Raw genomic sequence first — 20,163 nt, 5'->3', positions numbered from 1 at the left:
CAAAGTAATATACTGGCTCAATAACAACAGACCACTCCCTCCTGAATCTAAAACAAAAATACTTAGCGTACGCAGAGTTCCCTGGGTGGGCCCAAGTGATAAGGACCTAGAGGGGGACTGTATTCTGATCAACTTCAGTGATACTTGGGTAAAAAATATCATCTGCGGTAAACCAAGATTTGCTAGAGCTGGGGATATTCAATGTATAGGTCTAGAATATTTTTATCCAAATTTGCATCTTCCTCCCGCGACTTTGCTTTATAAAAACACTGGGCAGACATCAAACAGTGAAACACACCATGGGTGGGACCGGAGAAATAGAGCCGATTGGCCAATCCAAAACAACTGGGGCCCCCGACAACAGTGCGACGGTTTCTTTAGGGGATCAATTTATAACAATAACAACCCCTTGCAAACCCGGCATAATGATCTGAGACCACGATTCCAAGGGGAAGACTATCTAGGACGGTTTCCTAGTAATATCCCCCTAAGAAACCGCTTTGATGCACTTGCAGGGTTGGAAGAGATAGACTGACTATCATTGAGTTCTCCCGGCGACACAAATGCTCTGATATCAGGAGAGCCGAGCCAGAGGGAGAAGGGAGAAAACTGTGTTGATAATTCACGGGAAAATGTTTCTGTTGGTGATGATTGTACATCCAACCCCCAAGTTCCTGAGGCTGGCCACACTAAAGAAAGCGAATCAAGTCCAATCATCTTAAGGCATAATCCGGAAGCACTAACTGAATTAGGTAGACAAAATCAAAGTGCTGTAAGGATGCGCCTTATCTCCTGGAATATCGCTGGGCTCGCCTCAAGATTGGAGGACGAGGCATGGCTAGATTTTGTGGGTGACTATGACATCCTGTGCTTTCAGGAAACTTGGAGCCGATCCACTCAGAACATCGAGGGCTATCAAGCTTTTAATACCCTTGCGATACCCTCACAAGCGGGTAGGGCAAAAGGGGGCCTAATGATGGCAACATCCTTAAAACTATGTAAACTTGTAATTTCTAAGATAGTTGATTCCCCATGGTTTCAAGTGTTAATGTTGGTTAATTTGTTTCCTGAACCATTGCTGCTGATTAATTGGTATTACAACATCTTTGACAACAAAGAGACAAGCGTAATGTTGAATTTGGAGGAGGCCATAGCCAGGGCACGCCTCGCGCAACCCCTACTATTTGTCATTTGGGTGGGAGATTTTAACTGCTCATTATGCACCTACGGGGACTCGAAGGCGTGTGGTTTAAGTGACTCCCATGACCAACCCCTGTTACACTTCAAACATACACCACAGGGGGACGCTCTAAACAACATCATTATCTTAAATGATCTATGTATAGTGGAACCCTGGGTTGGTCCAAATTCTGCTCCAATACCGACGTTTCAGGGAAGTAGAGGTATGATGAGTTTTATTGATTTTGTAATTGTCTCTAGTGGACACCTCCATCATGTTGACAAGCTGGAAGTAATCGCTAATGCTGCCAGTGATCACAATCCTCTAAATGTATCCTTGCTTTGTCCCGTTAAACCCAAACACTCTGTCTGGGAGCAACCTGTAAAGTATAGTAGGAACAAAGGTATTACACTTAAATGGGGCAAAATAGACGCGGTAGGTCTTGAGGCTGAGATCCTAAATAGATATAGCTCTGAGTTCGAGGCATGTTTAACACCTACAACCACACCTGAAAAGGTTATAGGGAATTTTGAATCTTTATGTGGGTATGTAGCCGAACGCCTCACAAAACCAATTGGTAAAAGCAAAATGCTTGGTCCTAGATGGTTTGACGCCGCATGTTCGGCAACACACAGATCCTTGAGAGCGGCATTAAAACAAAAACCCAGGGACACAGAAGTGGTTAGAGCATCTAGACTGGCATACAAAGAAGCCATAAGAACAAGGAAGCTGGACCTAAAAAACCAAGCTTGGGAAGATTTAGAGAAGGCCTCGGAATTGAAGGACAGCAGGCTCTTTTGGGAAGTTATTAATCGCCCCCTTTTTACAAGTAATGGCAAGGATAACATTGTGATGCAGATTGCATGTGAAACATGGGAATCACACTTTGGGAAGATTTTTAACCCACATGGTACTCTATCCAATGAACCATCACAAGGAGATGTTAGGGATTTGGTGGTCTCTCAGTCTTCCTTGTCCTTGAGCGCGTCGTTCACCTTACAGGAAGTGGAAGATGCTCTGTCGAAAGGCATACCATTAAAAGCACCCGGCCCTGATCTAGTGCCTTTGGACTTTTTTAAACATAATATTAAGGTTTGGGCCCCCCTGTTATTAAATGTTTTTAGAGCAGTCGTTATTAGCCGTATTCCGGCATCATGGAAGGAGGCAATAGTGGTGCCAATTTTTAAGAAGGGCGATAGATCAGATCCCCGATGCTATCGCCCAATTTCATTAATTGATGCATCGTGTAAGATATTGGGTAGGGTCATTTTAGCTAGATTGGAAACTTGGGCAGATTCGGTGGGCCTTATTGTGGATTCCCAATATGGGTTCAGGAAAGGTAAAGGTACTGTAGAACAGTGCCTGAACCTGGCCCTGATCATAGGTAAATACATGAAGGCAAGGAAATCCTCCATCCACCTTGCCTTCATGGACCTTTCAAGTGCATTTGACACTGTGTGTCGGAGCAAGTTGTGGCAAATGATGGAGGTCATGGGCTTCGAGGAACCCTTGGTCACCTTGCTCCGTAGACTCCATGAATCAACTACTGTAGCCATAAGGTTTGGGCCAGGGGGAGAGAAAACTAAGTCTATCCTCTCAACTGAGGGCGTCCGACAAGGATGCATATTAGCTCCTTTTCTGTTTCTTGTGTACACCAATGGCCTGGAAAAATATCTGTTGGATAATTGTTATGACTTTCCAAAGGTCAACGGCAGGAGCATTCCAATGCTTTCTTACGCCGACGATACGGTACTTATGACACTCACAGGAAACAGTATGCAGCACTGTCTTGATGCCTTCCACAAATTCATGTTGGACCTAGACCTTAAGGTTAACTTTGCCAAATCCTTCGCCATGGTCTGTGGCCCAAAGGGCACTAAGACTAGAAAGTTTGTAGTTAACAACTCTACCATTGAAAAGGTTGAAAACTTTAATTATCTGGGTAACCTTTTTAACAACAAACTAAGTTGGGCCCCGTTAATGCAGACCCGAGTTCAAAGTGCTAGTCGCTCTATAGAGAGTCTGTTCCGTTTCTGTGGCAAACTAGGACAAAAACCTGTCACACATTTAAAAACTTTGTATAAAGCTAAATGTTTGTCGGTTGCTACTTATGGGGCAGGAGTTTGGGGGATTGAAAGCCCTGACTCACTACAGATTATGGAGAATAAATTTTTAAAGCGTGTATTGGCTACTCCATCAGGCTCCTCAAACAGATTTGTCCACAACGAATTAGGTCTAAGTTACGTGAGTGACACCATTCGCCTTTCCCCTTTATTGTTATGGGGCAAAATATGGCAATCAGAGGACTTACAGCTTACTAGAGATATCCTCCGGGATTGTTTAAAGTTGGCAAACATGAAACAGATCCCCTGGCTATCTTATGTAAATGAAATGTTTCATAAATTAGGCCTGGGTGACATATTTGACAACCCCGAAAATATACAGGGAAACATCAAAGCTGTAATTAAAACAACTTATTGGAAATCACCGTTTGTGAATTCCCTGGTTAGCCCTTATGCCCCTAAGGCTACTTTGCTGCACCAGTTTTATTTATCTTTTACAAACCATGTGCAATGGCGATTCTACTTGACAAGGTTTAGGTTACACACCCTGCATTTTCTCTTTGCGTTTCCTAAACAGGGGGGTTGGTGTGAGAGACTGCCACCCTGTCCTTGTAATGACAAAGATAGCCAAAGCACGATGCACATTGTTCTTTTCTGTTCCCTATATAAGGACCCGAGAATCAGGTTTATTAAGCCGATCCTTAAGGAAAAGCAACCATGCCATTATGAAGAGGGCTATGATCATTTACTATCCCTATCTTCACCTGGTGTTTGCTGTGCAATGCTAAATTTTATACGGATGTCACTTTTGATCAGGAAACGTTACGGCTAAATCGGGCACCATGAAGTTGACCCTTGATTATCTATATTGTATATCATTGCATCGTGATTTTCTGATTCTCTATTTGTTTTGACCGGCACTTTAATGTATGCCCTGGCATGAAGAACCAATGAAATCATTTAATTTGATTGGAAGTAACAGCTATGGGGTTTTATTTGTGATTATTTTAGCTAATGAATTTTAACAGTTTAGTGTTATAATTGTAAGAATGCCTTTTTAAAAAATGATTTTGAAATAATGTTTGTAAATGAAATTGTTTGACTTTTATGATTCCTTTGTTCTGAATCGAATAAAGTTTTTGAGACTTTGAGAGTTGTACTTTCAAGCGGCGCAGGCGCACTACGCCTATTTCTGGATACGGCAGCCCCGATACATGCCCCAGCTCGCGGCCGAACACTAGTTGGCGCATCCGATCCCCATAGAAGGTGCATTGTATACCCCAGTAACGGGGGTAGATACAACGCCCACGACAGTGGCGAGTACGGTGACGGCCTGGAAACGAATAACAGCCAAGCTCGGCATAAATATGGTATACGCGCCGCTCCTGACGCTTGCCTACCACCCTGCCATGCCCCTGTTACAGGAAGCGGGGTTTCGGAAATTAGCTCATGCTATCCACATTAAGACGTGGGGGGACTTGTACCATGATGGCACGTTCCGTCCTATGGAGCATCTCTAGGGGGGCATCCAACCTTCTCCCCTTGAGGTGTTCTTGTATATCCGGCTCCGGCAGGGGCTTAAGGCACTAACACCCGATTTTCCACGGGAGCCGCCGGAGGTGGCACCGTTACAACGTATCCTCCGGGACGAGGCCCCTGCCAAGTTGGTCTCTAAGATTTATAGGTCGGTGCACTCGCTGGTGGTCGCGCCGCCTGTTGCGGCTCGGGAGAAGTGGGATCTGGAGCTGCAGGTCCCACTGACGGACAAACAGTGGGAGTTCTGCCTACAACAGACGGAGCGTATTTCTGCTAGTAGTAGATTTAGAATAATACACTATAAATACATTCACAGATTGTATTACACTCCTGTCAAGCTGTACAAATACCGACTCCGGGAAGATGATAGGTGCGACCGGTGTCATGTCCCTGGGGCAGACTTTCTCCACTTGGCGTGGGCATGTGAGGCGGTGCAACGCTATTGGCGCCAGATATTTACAGCGGTATCTAAAATGATCAACTCGGAGATTGAGCCTTCCCCTATCCTTGCCCTCTTGGGGTATGTGGAGCCCATACAAGCTGCGCACCGCAAATTCATTGCGCTGGCCTTCTTGCTTGCTAAAAGACGAGTTGCGTGTAGGTGGGGCAGAGGCAGGGCCCCCAAATTTAAGGACTGGATGCGGGATATTGTTTATTGCCAGGAACAAATTAATACATACTCTGAACTCTTACCGCCTGCGTCGAGACCAACTGACATTTGGGCGCCACTGACCTGCTATTTGTTAGAAGGGGAGAATACTGTTGGGGGTGAGACACTCCCTTAGCTACGTATGGGGCCATCCCTCATGGCATACTGAGAGTTTAGGTTGGAGGGGGTGCTCCGGCTCAGGTGCGGATGGCTGGCCGTTATGTGCGGGGGTCTTTAGTCTTGTGGACAGTGTCTTCCTTATACCTGGTGCTGGGTCATGAGAGGCAGGAGGTGCGGTTCTGTCAGAAGGGGCATGGTTTGCAGCACACTGTACAGTTATTGTAGACTTGAAATGCAATCCTGATTTATTGACATCTTGCACTGTTGATGATTGTTGTGCTGTTCCTTGTCACCTTTGTATTGCTTCCGACTGACATGTGTACCCATTGCTGCAACTTGTTTATGATGTATGGTCGCTCAAATTTTCATAAATAAAGTTTTAAAAAAAAGAAAAAAAAAGTCTGCATTTGCAGCATTTAAAAAGGAGACTCCCTTGGCCTTTCCATAAATAAAGTCAAAATCCGTGGAAGTCTGAGACTTTTGACACATCAGCACACTACCATCAAGATAAGGGCCTGCACTTACCCCAATCATAGAGCAATAAAGACAAAAGAGAGTTGATCAGGCCTCATAACCACTGAAGCTTGAAAACACTGGATTTTACAGTACCCTTCGATTTATAGCGAGGCAAGATTCCCTGCTCTTCACAAGGGCGAACAAAGCACACGTTTTTGCTGTTCGCTCCATTGAAAAAATTAAAATAAATTCAGTCATACTTCATTGAAGGGAAAGGCCAGACATTCATTGTAATCTAATTTGTTTCTGCAGTGTATCACGGCCAGCAATGCATGCCCTAGTAACAAGGAAAACAAAAGTAACTTTTCATAGCAGGTTGTAGGATGGTAGTAGAGTGCTTTACATGAGCACCAGTTACTTTACACAAAGACACTTTCATTTATTTTTAGGCACGAGGAGATTTAGATTGTGATTTGCCCAGGATCACGGGAGGTTGAGCGGACGCCGAAACTCAAACCTGGTTCCCCTGCTTGTAATTTATAAATAGTCACAAACACAATTTATTATTAGCAGCACCCTTAAAAATAAACTGCACTAGCCTACAGCTGCATATTCAAACATTGGCGACGGCGGCATTGGCATACCACAGAAACACTTAAACATAGAAAATCAACAAAACAGAGTTTACCTTTTGTTTTACTCTGTGGCCCGTCGCTTCTGTGACTTGGAACGTGCTTGTAATTTCGGCCGGCCCGGGACATGTCCAGTGGGGAAGGGGACTCACGATTGATGGAAGGGGGGGTCTTGCCTGCAGCGCTCCCTCATGTGTAAAACCGGCAATGTGCACGAAGTGAAGTGAGAAGAGAGGCACGAGCAGAAATGGCCAATCACAGCATGGCTTCATGATAAAGCCATACGGTGATTGGTCATGTTACAGCGCTGGCCTCTGTTGAGATGTATTAATTGGATTATATGACAACGATGCGTGGCAAAGGGAAAATAATCCCTAACCCTTTAGGCTTTCCTTCCCCATCCCCAGTAGAATTTCACAGTTGATGCCCCAATCTAAAACAAGTGCATGCAAATGTCCTCTGCAGCAAGTCTGAAGCCCATAAGTATCTTCACAACACTACCAGCACTGGCCCTCAGCGTACTGCAGAGCTGTTCTTGTGCCAAAAAATGGAACCCTCACACCAGCCACTCAACTCTAAAAAGACCTGTAACTGCAACCAGGGGCGTATGTGTGCCTCACCCAAATTTTGTAGGCACACCACGGCTCCCTTTCTGTTCTGGTTGGTCCGAGACCTCTTCAAATGCACTTCCAAACCCCTTTACCTTCCATATCAGGTCAGCCAACACCTTCCCTGCACTGCCTTTCCCACCTACGAACTCTATAACCGTAAAGCCTCCAATGATAATCAGACTGAATATCGCTCTGAAGAGCTCAGCCTCTGAGGCTGAAGTGCAAGCAACTCTTTTAAGCTCTACTTTTGACCTCAGGACTCTAAAATCGCACACACCTTACCGGGGGCGCGTTGCCATGCAGTCAGGACCAGTCATCCCAAATTCTCTGACCCAGGTCCCCACCACCTGGGTTATTCCCCCATTATATGAGATGCATGCCAGCTTCCTCCTATGGCAATCACAGATTACCCCTTCGCTATTTGCGCCAAGATCAATTCCAGCATGGCCTCGTGTCTCAACCACCACAACTCTTGCCAAACAGTCGCGAACATGAACATATTAACTTTCATTTAATGCGCACACTCCTTTATTTGAAAAAAATACGTAGTACGATAAATTGAATAAAAGAAACTGTAATAAAACCTACCTTAACCTTTAATTTGCAGGATGATTTGGCTAGAGGTGCGTTTTAGCTGCACTGGCTCCTCTTGTAGAATTCGGAAGGCCCAGACTGCTACTCTCTAATCTGTTGTAGCTCGGTAAATAATTTTGACTGCATTACATTTGAAGCGGAGCAGAGAGCCCCAGTGCAACTGACCATTTGCATCATGATTTCTAGTCCACAACCTTTGCCAACCTCTCTCTAAACCTTGGACAGGCGAATCTTTGCCAATGCCCGGGTATTGTGGGCATGGCTGGGCACGGCAAAACCTATCGCATTTGGAGAGGCTGGTTTAATTTTGTTAGTGAGTAACATTATGTCATTGATTGATTAAAATATATTGTAATTGTATTTATATAGCGCTTACTAACCCTGACGAGGTTTCGAGACGCTTCTCTCTTGTGTGAACTTATGAACGCTTCCAAACACCGTAGAATGACAAACCTGGTAGAGTCTTCCACGTCAAGTGAAGTCAGAAGCCCCTACTTCCCTGGTCTTGTTCCTAACCCTACATCGGGATGTCACGTAACTTCGATGTTCTTAGATTTCCTTTCTCATCTAAACAAAGTTCTACTGACTTGTAGTAGTAGCCCCAGCAACATTGTGTGTTTTTTGCTCAACTCCCATGTAAAAGTGACAGCAGAGATTCGTACCAATTGTTGGAAACTGTATTCCCAGGTGTTGGCAAGATGCCTGAAACGGTATTCGCGCCGCGAAGCTGCAGCCGCGTCCATCGCAGCTCTTCCCCGTCCTCAGTCGTGGCGCGGGAGGGGGGGGGGATACGGTGGGCCGCCGCCTCAGTTCCTACAACCCCTCTCAGCCAATCCTGGCGCCAGGATTGGCTTAGGGCACGGTTACTGTTCGCCCGCCTGCGCCAGGATTGGCTTAGGGCACGGTTACTGTTCGCCCGCCTGCCCATTAGGAGACCGAGGTTTGAGCCTTTGCTCAACCCTCGCTCTCCTAATGGGCATGCGCCAGCCTGAGCAGCCACAAGAGCGCATGACTGGGTACGGTGCGAAAATTCGCTCACCTTCCCCACTCATGCGCACTTGTGCTGCAGCTGCTGCCTGTTGCCCCTGGTCCGTCTGACAATCATGTCAGTCAACATGACGCTGGACCGCCCAAGGGGGTGGGCGGTCCGACGTCATGCTGACTGACATGATTGTCGGATCTCCCTCGGCATCTTTGAACTTAAGTAAACTGATTCAGTTTACTTAAGTTCAAAGACGCCGAGGGAGCTGCGGGCGGGGAGGCTACGCCCCAAAGCCCTAATGGACGCACCGCTGCTGCCGGGATGTCGACACGTGGCTCTCTGCAGCTTCCCCTCTGAGGGCAGCTCCTATGACATCTGTGGGCGGTCACGAGCAAGCGAGGCTGGGGACCGGCTACCCAAACTTCCAATCCTCTATAGATAACGGTTTGTCCATTTACTCTAGTGCTAAGCAACAAAGGGATTTCTATACATATTTTGAAAATCTTGAATAATGCTGTTACAGTCCTGACTTTTTATGTCTTCCATCCTGCAAAGCTCTAAGTGTGACGGGTATGCCATGTATAGGTCCCATGCATAAATGTGCCAGTGGAATCAAGCTGCACCTTACTAACGAGGCCCAAATAGGCCAACAGCGGTCCGTGGTAGATTGTGTTCTTGTTAAAGGAGGGAGGGGGTGGTGGCTGGTCCCGGCAGTTACCTTTTGTTTCTGCTTCCCTTTTGTATAGGTTTTTGACACACCATTAAGTTTGAACTGAAAGCCAGGTACAAGATTGCCTGAAAGCCTAGAACAAGACATTTTTGATTAAATGTGACATCTCAGATCATAATCACATGGGTGACTAACAAATGTGTTACTACATTTGTTGCGTTTGCTTGTTACCATACATGAGTGTCTCTTGCAAATTTGAAAGTGCAAAGTAATTTTTATTCATGCTTCATTTCACAATTTTCACCCATCCATGTGCTCCAAATTTTAATGAGTGCTTGGTCGAATAAATCTATCTAGTCATATGAGAAGATACATTATAAAGAACTATGTAATTTTGAAGCCACCTTCATTGGAAACATAAATGCTCAGGACCAAGTAATGCAATGCGGCCAACACGGAAGGTGGGAGTGGAAGGTGGTGGTTCATATTTAGAGAGGTTTCTGTGACAAATCTAAAAGCCAGCAACCTTCGTATCCATTAACACCGTTGTCTCTCAATACAGCAATGTGAGTGAAGGGATCTTCTCCGTCTTGTTTGGACTCTTTAAGCCTCTACTTTTAAATCAATGTTGGTGCTGGTTGTTCAATAAGAAATATATGGTGTCAAAGCCTATCTGTATGTGTTTGCATTATTGTAGTTCATTCTTGGCCACGGTGACTACGGAATGGTATATGTATACTCATGCATTGAGGCTTGAGGGATAAATAGGAGTACAATTGGGAACATCCACATTTTTATCATAACATTTCATAGATCACCCACATAATTTGCACTTCTGGTCATTTAGTGGCTCTGCGGCTACCATTTGCACTTATGAAGAAGCATACCTACATCAGGAGTTTGGGATTATTCCACATGGCATGGGGATTTCGCCTATGTGTTTTTGCATAGGGAAGCGCCTCATCACCGTAGGTAAGTGTGTGGATTGCTCTGGGCAGGAAAGCTCATTTGGGGTGCCATTTTCAGGCTCTTCCAAAAAGCACTAACTATGGGTGACCTGGTACTTTGACTGCATTAATCTCCCCCGACTACACTATAGTTTTTGCATAGGACTAAGGTCAGTATGCTCCTATGGAGTATATTAAACTTAATTACTTCTGTGTACCAGCTAACTCAGAGGTCACTAGAAACTTCTCGAATGAACAAGAAGTGAATAGTTTCTGACAACCGCATAAACACGTCAACTTTGTTTCCCTTAGAATCGGAACGCATCTCAGAATCGTAGAAACAATAGATAACAGTTTCACTCAGTCAATCGTGCATGTTTAGTTTCTCCAGAGTAACACAGAAAATAGAAAGATGGGCGTTTCAATAAAAGGGTTTATTGAACAGTCTTGTTTCTCGTGTAAGAGATATGAGCTGTTACGATCATTAGACAGAAAGCAATATATAATACGCACAGCGTAAGCAGCAAGAAGAAATAATACTGCAATAGCATTGTCTTTTAGCTATGACACATATTTATATACATACATGAATAACACAGGCTAAAATGTGAATACTCATCGGATGCTTCTAAATAGTCCTATCCCGGTGTATCTAAACTAAGTGTGGTGTGAGGTAAAAGTAGGTGCTGTTTTCTATAGTATGGTATATACTAAGTTTGGTACGAGTTTAGTATGCCAAGAGTCCCTCTAGGTTCTAGTGGGCTCCATACCTTTAGAATGAGCGAGGTAGGAATCTCTATCCGGGTCTCAAACTGCAAAGGGAGTCAGAACACTGGAAGCTGGATTCTCTGTGAGCAGGGATGACAGCGTCTGATCAGTGCGTCAGGCAGGGATCTGGTCTTTTCCGAACTTGCCGTGGCGAACCGTGCAGTCAAGTCGTGCAGTGTCACCGCCGTGCCATGCCGTGGTTTGCCATGGTAAGGGAAGGCATATTTATACCTGGAAGGTATTTAGGAATGCTAGAATTGACGTAAAGTCGGGCAGAGGAAGACATCATGGATGAACATCTAAGGAATAGTAGTTCATGCATAATAGATGAGTTCTTGGAGAAATCAATAATCCTAGCTAGGGAAAGTCTCGTTCGGCTTAAGGGTCTGGTTTCTAAGAACTCGCTGTGACGTGGGATGGACGGATGTAGGTGACCATGCCTGTATTTGGTTAGCATGGCTAATGCCTAAATAAGGGCAATGCGAGCTGTGCCTATATAAGCACATGATTCAGGGAAACCTATATACAGGTATCTAAATAGAAATAAAACAGGCTTTGCTATTTAATACCATAAACAGTTCTAGGAATTTCATCAGCCATACATTAGAGGAGATTGCACATGAACAGATGGATAAGCTTCAAGAATACCTGATCCTGCCACACTGTAAAATATTTTATGCTAAAATGGAGGAATATCTTACATGACTACTGTGAAAAGTGACATTACCTCAGATGTGTTCGGCTGCTCTTTCGTTCTCATAAGAATTCCTTGAAGCAGTGCAGCATCAATTGCAACTGGAGCAATTTCTTCAATTAACATACTGTCTTTAAAAACATCGTCCCAAACTCCAGCCATTGCAAATCCACACTGAAAATACAGAAATTGAATTATTGATTCATTTACTAGTTCATACTCACCCATGAAATCAGGAATTCTGCCAATGAGTCATACTAAGGAGCAAAAAGCAATGGCAATGTTGATGGCTGCGCTCAACGGTTTGAACAAGAGCAGCACATATATAAGGTTTATGACACCATAACGAGCAAACAAGTACAACACACAATGAGAAACTGGTATTACCCTGTAATTTATCAAACAGTAACTCCCTTTGCCATTTACTGTTAACAGGTTTTACATAATCAGTGAAGATCAGTTTGAAAAAATACTTGGTGAAAACAGTAGATAATTAGATTGACCAAGAAATTGTGTAAAATGTATCTGCAACTCAATGTTATGAAATCCAGAACTGCCTGAGAGTCTTATGGCCCAACCACCAAAATACCAAGAAAATGAAGTTTATGTGAACTTTACTAGCCTTGAATTTTGAAGTATAAAACAATACCAGATGAACAAGTTACTTGCCTTCGGTAACGCTCATTTTGGAAGATACTCTAACCACAGATTCGTCACCTTGCAAATATTTCCCAGGCATCAGACTGCATCCAGAAACTTTGAAGCAATATTCCTGTGTGTCAGTAAGTGGCGTTGTGGCACTTCGCACCAATGTCGTTGCACTCCGGAAGTGATGAGCGGAACTGCATACAAGCGCAACCCACGCACACTGATGGTAGGTTCGTTCTTAGACTGTCCGCACCCTCAGATGCAGAGCCTATTGACCAACTGGAATGACCAGTGTGCAGATCTCTAGACTGGGACCTTTTGAATTGAAAAGAGTTCAGGTCACAGAATGGGAAGATGGTAGAATTGGTGAGGAATCTGCAGTTAGAGAGAGTACCTTCCAGGAAGAGTGTTATCAAAAGTAACTTGTTCTTCTGACCGATACTTCTAACCACAGATTCATCACCTTGAAAACAGATACCATAGCAGTACCTCCTCCAGGTGGTGGGTCTTTGAACTGGCTCATACCAAAAACTCCTGCATCACTGAGTGAACAAAATGCCTATAGCAACGGACCAGATGATAGATGAGGGGAGCAAAGAACGCCTGGAGTATCATAGCCTGTCCGATGTGAAATGTTGCTACCACTTCTGGAAACTATGCTTGGGTACTCAGCACCACTTATTTTGTAAGAACATGGTATAGGATGGTTGGATGGAATGAGTCTGAAGGTCACTCATATGCCAAGCTGACGTGAAGGCAATCAGGAAGACAGTTTTGAGGGTCAGGAGACATAATGAGCAATTGCGTATCAGCTCAAAGGAAGTACATATTAAAAAAGTATGAACCAAATTCAAATCCCACTGCCGCTGATCCAGCAACTGCAAAAGAGCAGCCGACAAGCAATCAATAATCAGCTCAAGGAAGCCCTTCTAGCCACCATCTTTTCCCCGCTCCAACATGGAAAATTCTGTTGGGTAACCGAGACCCCAGGAGAGCACTCAGATGCCGCCTGGAATGCGGGGCCGGAGCAGGGGACCGGGGAGAAGATTCAGCATTGGAGCCAGAGCATTACTAAAGTGTTGGCCCCGTTTTGTTTATTGGTGGCTGCACTGGATTTTTCCTGGGGCGGTCAACTTTGCGGGGTTTTGCTCCTGTTTGCCCACTTCACTTGAGGGTCCTTGAGTGCATTGGCCCCGCGACTTTGCCCACAGCTCTTCAGCAGTGCCAGTGCGAAGTGCTGGTTGCCCGCACCTGATCTTCCCCCGCGGTTGGGATGGTGAACCGCGCTGATAGTGGCGGCTGTAAACATCCTTGCATCCCTGCCCTACAGAGTGCTGTTCGGGCCCCCGCCACGCATGGACACGGACGAGAGTTGAGGTGGGGACACCTGGGCCCTGGAGACAGCTACAACGAGAGCGGGGGCGCAGCTTGTTGCCCCAGACTGCTGCATCTTCAGTGGCCTAGAGGGCCTGCTTCATTATCTTTCTGGGGCCCGTTAGCTGTGGGGGCACAACGGGGGAACTGATACCATTATTGACGCAGAGTGCCCTCCTCACCGACTTGCTCTTGGCCGGTGACTTTATATTGATGGGTCCTTGCCTGCAGTATTTTCATTGGAGACTCCTGCTGAACATCTGATTGCTCTCTTTCTGTGCAATAAGGAGTGTGTTTGGGATACTGTTGGTCCCTCGCATCAGCGGAGGATTGCGCAGGGGACTGTACAGGCTTCCTGAATTCCTGGCGTGTGGGGCCACCCGGAGTGGTCCTGGGAGGCAGATTTCTTGCCGTGCTTCGGCATCATGGATGTTGGGAGGGTACATTTGACTCTCTCTCCATGGAGCAGAGCATTATTAGAGAGGATCCACAGACTCTCTCGGAGAGGGTCATTACCCTACATGGCACTGTGCAGACTGACACCAGCTGTTATTTCTGCAGACCACTGCATCATGACTCTTAAAGCACAGACCCTTGCCTGCACCACTGCCTCATCTAATGTGCAGGCTCTACGCAAGTGGCTGGGGCACTGGTCCCTAACAGATGCATCGCCCAAATATCATCCTGAGTTGAGGGTCTATTACTTTTACTCGTCAGTCCATGATCTCAATTTGCGACTGGACCGCATCCTGGCCACAGCAGCCCTACTCCACTTGATTAGTGACACCAGCTACCTAGGCCGAACTCACTCGGATCATAATCCACAGATCATGTAGCTAAGTTGGGAGGCAAGACCCCCTCCGATCCCTACCTGGCAGTTGCAGGCAGCGGCGCTGGAGGATCAGTCATTTTGCTCCTTGGAAACGTCAGTGATCGGATATTTCGAGCATAATGTCATCTCCACGAAGTCCCCCCAGATAGAATGGGAAGCCTTTAAAGCCGATACAAGAGGTCATTGCCTGGGTCTAACCTGGAGCATCCGCAAACAATTAGATATCTCACTCACCTCCATTGAACGGAAGCTTGTCCATTGGGAAACACAGTCAGTCACATACCCTGAGGCACGGCTCGAGGCTCTGGAGACGGACTGGCTAGAACTGCTAGAAAAGTTAAACTGTTACAATTACCTAGCCCACTCTGCCCGCAACCACGCTTCATCAGACAAGGCAGGTAAACTGCTTGCATACCTTATTAAGCAGGAGCACCCATATCATCCCATACACGCAATTAGGGATAAGCTCGGTCAGATGAGATACACACAGCAAGGCATACACAAGGCCATAACCAAACATTACGCCACACTTTACACATCTAGCACGCACAGTGACTCTCACCAAATAGGTTTGTTCCTAGACTCTGTACAGCTGCCCTCCCTATCCATTGACCAATTTCTAGAGTTAGATTCCCCCTTATATGAGGAGGAGATCAGGGAAGCGCTAGCGTCCCTTGCATCGGGAAAGACACCAGGCCCTGATGAGTTCCCTACAGAGTTTTTCAAGGCTTATGCTGGGACCCTGGTGTCCCGTTTACATGCGCTCTATACAGCAGTACTCAACAGCGCAACTCTCCCACCCTTTCTTTGCACAGCTAACGTTGTCTCCCTGTTGAAGCTAGGCAGGGATCCAGCGGCCCTGGGGTCTTACAGACCACTAGCGAGTCTAAACACTGACTATAAAGTCCTGGCAAAAGCGATTGCCAACCGGCTTGCTCCCTACGTGCCCTCCTTGGTGCACACGTAGAAGAATGGTTTTGTCCCTGCCCGGAACACCGCACTCAATCTCCGTTGCTACTTCAGAGTAGCCGAATACGCCTCCCTGAACTGGCCCCGCTAGGGATGCCTTGTGTTCGACCTTGAGAGAGTATTTGATTCCCTGGAGTAGGACTACCTTTTTGCAGTGCTGCCAAGGTTTGGCATACCCCCTATTTCCTCAGCATTGTTCGGCTATTATATAAACGTCCAACGATCCGCGGAAAAACAGGGCCCTACATATCGGGCTCTATCCGGGTGGGCCGCGGGCCTCGCCAGGGCTGCCCACTCTACCCGCTCCTCTTCTCCCTGGTGGTGGGGCCACTAGCGGCATTCATTTGTGTCCGGGTAGACATGAGTATTACCCTGGGTGACAACACACATACAATCTCTTTATATGCCGACGACCTTTTATTATACGCAAGAGATCTTCACGCTATCCCCCACTGACTAGAATCAGCACTGTCACGATTCGCCACAGTATCAGGGCTTAGGGTCAACGCAGAGAAGTCCACTCTCTTCCCGTTCTCGTTGTCCACTCTAGATCCGGGGTACTCATTGGGGGAGGTTTCAGTGTCCTGGTGCATTGGTACATTCCGATACTTGAGTATCCACATATATCAAACCAAAACCAACCTATTTGCCAGAAACATCACTAGAGCCACCGCCTCTATTTACTCGCAGATGACATCCTGGAAGACTCTCCCTCCATCTATTTCAGGTAGGGTGGCCTTTGTGAAGATGGTGGTTCTCACGCGTCTGCTTTACTATTTCGCTACCCTGCCTCTTTACATTCCCCCTTGTATTTCAGCAATTGGAGGCAAAGATTAGGGATTTTCTTTGGGGTACGTCTAGGCATAGAGTCTCCATCAGGAAGTTATACCTGCGGGCGGGACAGGGAGGATTGGCAGTGCCTAATTTTGACCACTACTATTTAGCAGCTGAATTGCAATGGGTGGCCAGATGGCTTCCCAGCACCTGCCGGATACCGCCACACTGCAACCTCCTATGGCACTTCACGCTTTGCTCCGCCCGTTTCACCCTTGCGCTAAGCCCAGAAAAGCGGACTCCTTACTGCTTTCCATAGCATTCAAAAGCTACCGTAGAAGCTTATACATCACCCGCGCTACCACACCATATGCCCCTGCTATTCCCCTACTAGGATCACAAAGGGTGGGTCATGCATCACGGCAGCGTAACTACGTGGTTGGGAGGCAGCGGACATTCATGAAACTGGGGAACCTTTTAGAGATGCCACCCTATGCAGATCCAATCTCAGAAGACGGTCTACCTCCAGGGCATTTCCTATTGCACCGTGCGCTCATAGCCTCACTTTCAACTAGGTGTGTTGGGTAATATAACAATAGAAACTCCCACACACCACATGTTGCAATATCCACATATAATGGTCACAGGGGGACACTTGATACGCTAGTTTGCCTCCTCCTTCCGTCAGCATACTGCGATCCCACTGACCCCCTGAAGCAACACTTGGAGGAAGACCTAGGACGGGCCCTATCAGAGAAGGAATGGATGGCAATACTAGAAAGTCCGACACGTGTCCTTCGCAACCAGCGCTTCTGGCAGATTCAATATTTTATTACCCACCGCACATACCTCTCCCCTGCCCAGATAAACAAGTTCTTCCATCGGGATGACTTTGAATGTCCCAGGTGCCGCCTGCCCAATGCAGATCTCCTGCATATGCTCTGACATTGCCCTGCTTTGGGGAGTACTGGATAGACATAGCGACCACTTTGTCCCGCTGCACCAAGCGTGAAGTTCCCTACCATTCCATTGGTATTCTTAGACCTGGGCCTAGTCACGGCAAAACGCCTGATCACTATAAGATGGAAAGCTCCGGCGGCACCCTATACATTGGCCTGGCACCGCTCTTTGCTCAATTGGGCCAGGGTAGAGGGCATGGCTCGGCAGAGGGATGACTTACTGGGGCTTCGCAAGTTCCCCCTAGCTATAGATTGGGGGGCTACTGTAAATGAATTGCAGAAGTTAGTTACACCCACTGAAGACAGACAGGAAGAGGTGGAGTTCTCAGCAGCTCCAAGATGACATTCCACTACAACAACGCCACAATGGGGGCAATGCCTCACAATCCCCACTCGCCCTGGCGGATCATAGAACCCTCATGGGCTCTACAGTTATTCAACGGTTGCAACACTTCAGGGCCTTGGGTCACGGTCAGTTACCCCTTTCCCTCAGTTATGTTGTCCTCCTTATTTTGTACCCTCTACCCACCGTTCAGTGTTACACTACATCACACATAAATCAACGCCACAATGCGCAGCACGATGGCTGTACATACGCTTACACCTCTTCTCAGGTGTTCTAATGTTGTTGAAATCCTTACTACGCCATACCGGATACAGTACGCGCCCGCTATCACTGCTAATATGTTTTGCTAACGTATTATTACTTAGCATTTAGGGTCGTTTAGCTATTGTTGTACTGTATTGTTAAAACTATAAATATCGATAAAAAGATTAAAACAAAAAGAAAATGACAAAGCGCAGACATGGCGTGGCTGCTAGCTTGGCTGATCAGAAGGGGTGGGCCCGTAACAATAATGCCTGCATTGTGGGACTGCCTGAACGTGTTGCGGGTGACTCTCTGTTGGCTCATCTGGAGGCTTGGTTCCAGGAGGTGGGGGCTTCTCCAGGTTCTATGCCATGGAGCATGCACACAGGGTACTGGTACAGGTGCCTCACCCTGGAGCCGCATTGCGTCTGATGGTGGCCTGCCTCCAGCAATTCTGAGACAGGGATCATCTCCTGCAACAGGCCCGCGCGCATGGCCCCTTTGTGGTAGACAAAACCAATATCTCTCTGTACCCAGACTTTACCCTTCAGGTTCAGATGCAGAGGGCGTCATTCCTCGCGGTGAAGAAAAAGCTACACGACCTTGGTCTGCCCTACTCTGTGCTTTTCCCTGCTTCACTGAGAGCCCAGACTGCGAATAGAGTACTTTTTTTCCCTGACCCATCTGCGGCATGGGACTGGATTGAACTTTTTCTGTGACCTGAGATGCAAGAGCTGTGGCAACCTTGACGCCCCAGATGCCAACGATATTCACGCAGGGGGGTTTCCTGCCCTACTGAAACGCAGGTGGCACTGGAGCAGTCGAGGGCGGTTGAGGGCCTCGCTGGGGGCTAGCGAGGACTTCTCTCAGCACCAGTCCCCATAACATCACACCTTTGCTTCGGACTCTGTTACCCCTGGTCTCATAAATACTCTACTGGAGGCCAAGCCATGTCCGATCTGGTCTGAAGCACCTACCCGGGCAGCTCATGAATGTTGTATATTGTTCCTTTGTTGTATTATCAGGGCAGGTTAGATATATGGCTGTTCGCACCTGTGTGATTTCTCGATTCCAGTTTGAGTGGTCCAGGCGAGGGGGGTTGGGGGTTGTGGGAAATGTCCTATTAAACTGTTCAATTCCTCGTGTGTTGGTTCTCCAACTCTAGCTGGTGGCTCCTTCCACATGCACAGATTTCTGTTATGGATCTAGTTGGCCACCTGGCCCTTAGTTGGCTTCTGGATGAGCCCTGTGTGGTGCGCTGTTTGGACAGGATGGTTGTATGTCTCAGTCCTTTGGTGGATTTTTGGGTTCGTTGTATTGTTTTGTATTTCCTTTTCTCTTGGCGGTGGAGCATATGAGGCTAAGGAGTTGTGTATTTGTTAAAGTGGGGCACTTCTGGTTTAATGGGGGCAGAGGACGGTGGGGTCCCTATGTGTTCCTTCCCTTTCTTGGCCCACTACTCATGACAACACAAGTTAAATTGCTCACATAGAACATGCAGGGCCTTTCTTCCTCCTTTAAGCGTTAAAATGTACTGTCTTATTTGAAACGCAGAGGAGTGCATATTCCATTCCTCCAGGAGACCAATCTTACAGAGCTTGAGGGCCGAGCCCTTTGGGGGCGTTGACGTTGTCAACTCTACGTTACTTCTTACTCAGCTTTTTCGTGGACCCTCTTATTTGGATCAGACTCAGGGTCACCTTCCAGTTGCACAGAGCAGATAATGACCCAGAGGACCGCTATGTCTTGGTGTTGGGTTCCCTGGATGGTAGGGATATTGCGTTGTTGAATTTTTATGCTTCGAACATGGACCAGCCATAGTTCCTCACAAGACTGGCCCCTCTGTTATCGCTAATGGTCCCTTATTGGAGAGTAGTGGGGGCGAATTTAACTATGTAGTGGATCAGAGTTTGGATAGGTCATACCTGCCCCTGCGTGACCGTGCCAGCGGGCAGGCTGGTAGAGGGCGACTGTTACTGGGCTGGACAGAGGGATTTGGTAGACTGTTGGCGGGGGTGACACCAGAAGGCTTGTGTATATCCATACCGCTCTGGCCTACATGATCTTGAGGTTCGACGCAATAGACTTTATACGTGTAATGTGCTCTACTGTGCAG

At 46.8% G+C, this 20,163-nt stretch overlaps 1 protein-coding gene across 5 annotated transcripts in view; it reads right to left on the bottom strand.

Moving 5' to 3' along the window:
* The window catches only part of GSS (glutathione synthetase), a 651,892-nt gene that overhangs the window by 601,993 nt on the left and 29,736 nt on the right, over window positions 1–20,163 (bottom strand). For all 5 annotated transcript variants that reach the window (XM_085619008.1, XM_085619005.1, XM_085619007.1 and 2 more), the window contains one exon: window positions 11,936–12,076. In XM_085619008.1, coding sequence (XP_085475134.1) covers window positions 11,936–12,064 — 129 coding nt within the window. In that variant the 5' untranslated portion in view covers window positions 12,065–12,076. The remainder of the gene's footprint in view (window positions 1–11,935; window positions 12,077–20,163) is intronic.

Source organism: Triturus cristatus, chromosome 7, assembly GCF_964204655.1.
Source record: "Triturus cristatus chromosome 7, aTriCri1.1, whole genome shotgun sequence".
Taxonomy (NCBI): Eukaryota; Metazoa; Chordata; class Amphibia; order Caudata; family Salamandridae; genus Triturus; species Triturus cristatus.
This window is presented reverse-complemented; position numbering and strand designations above follow the sequence as displayed.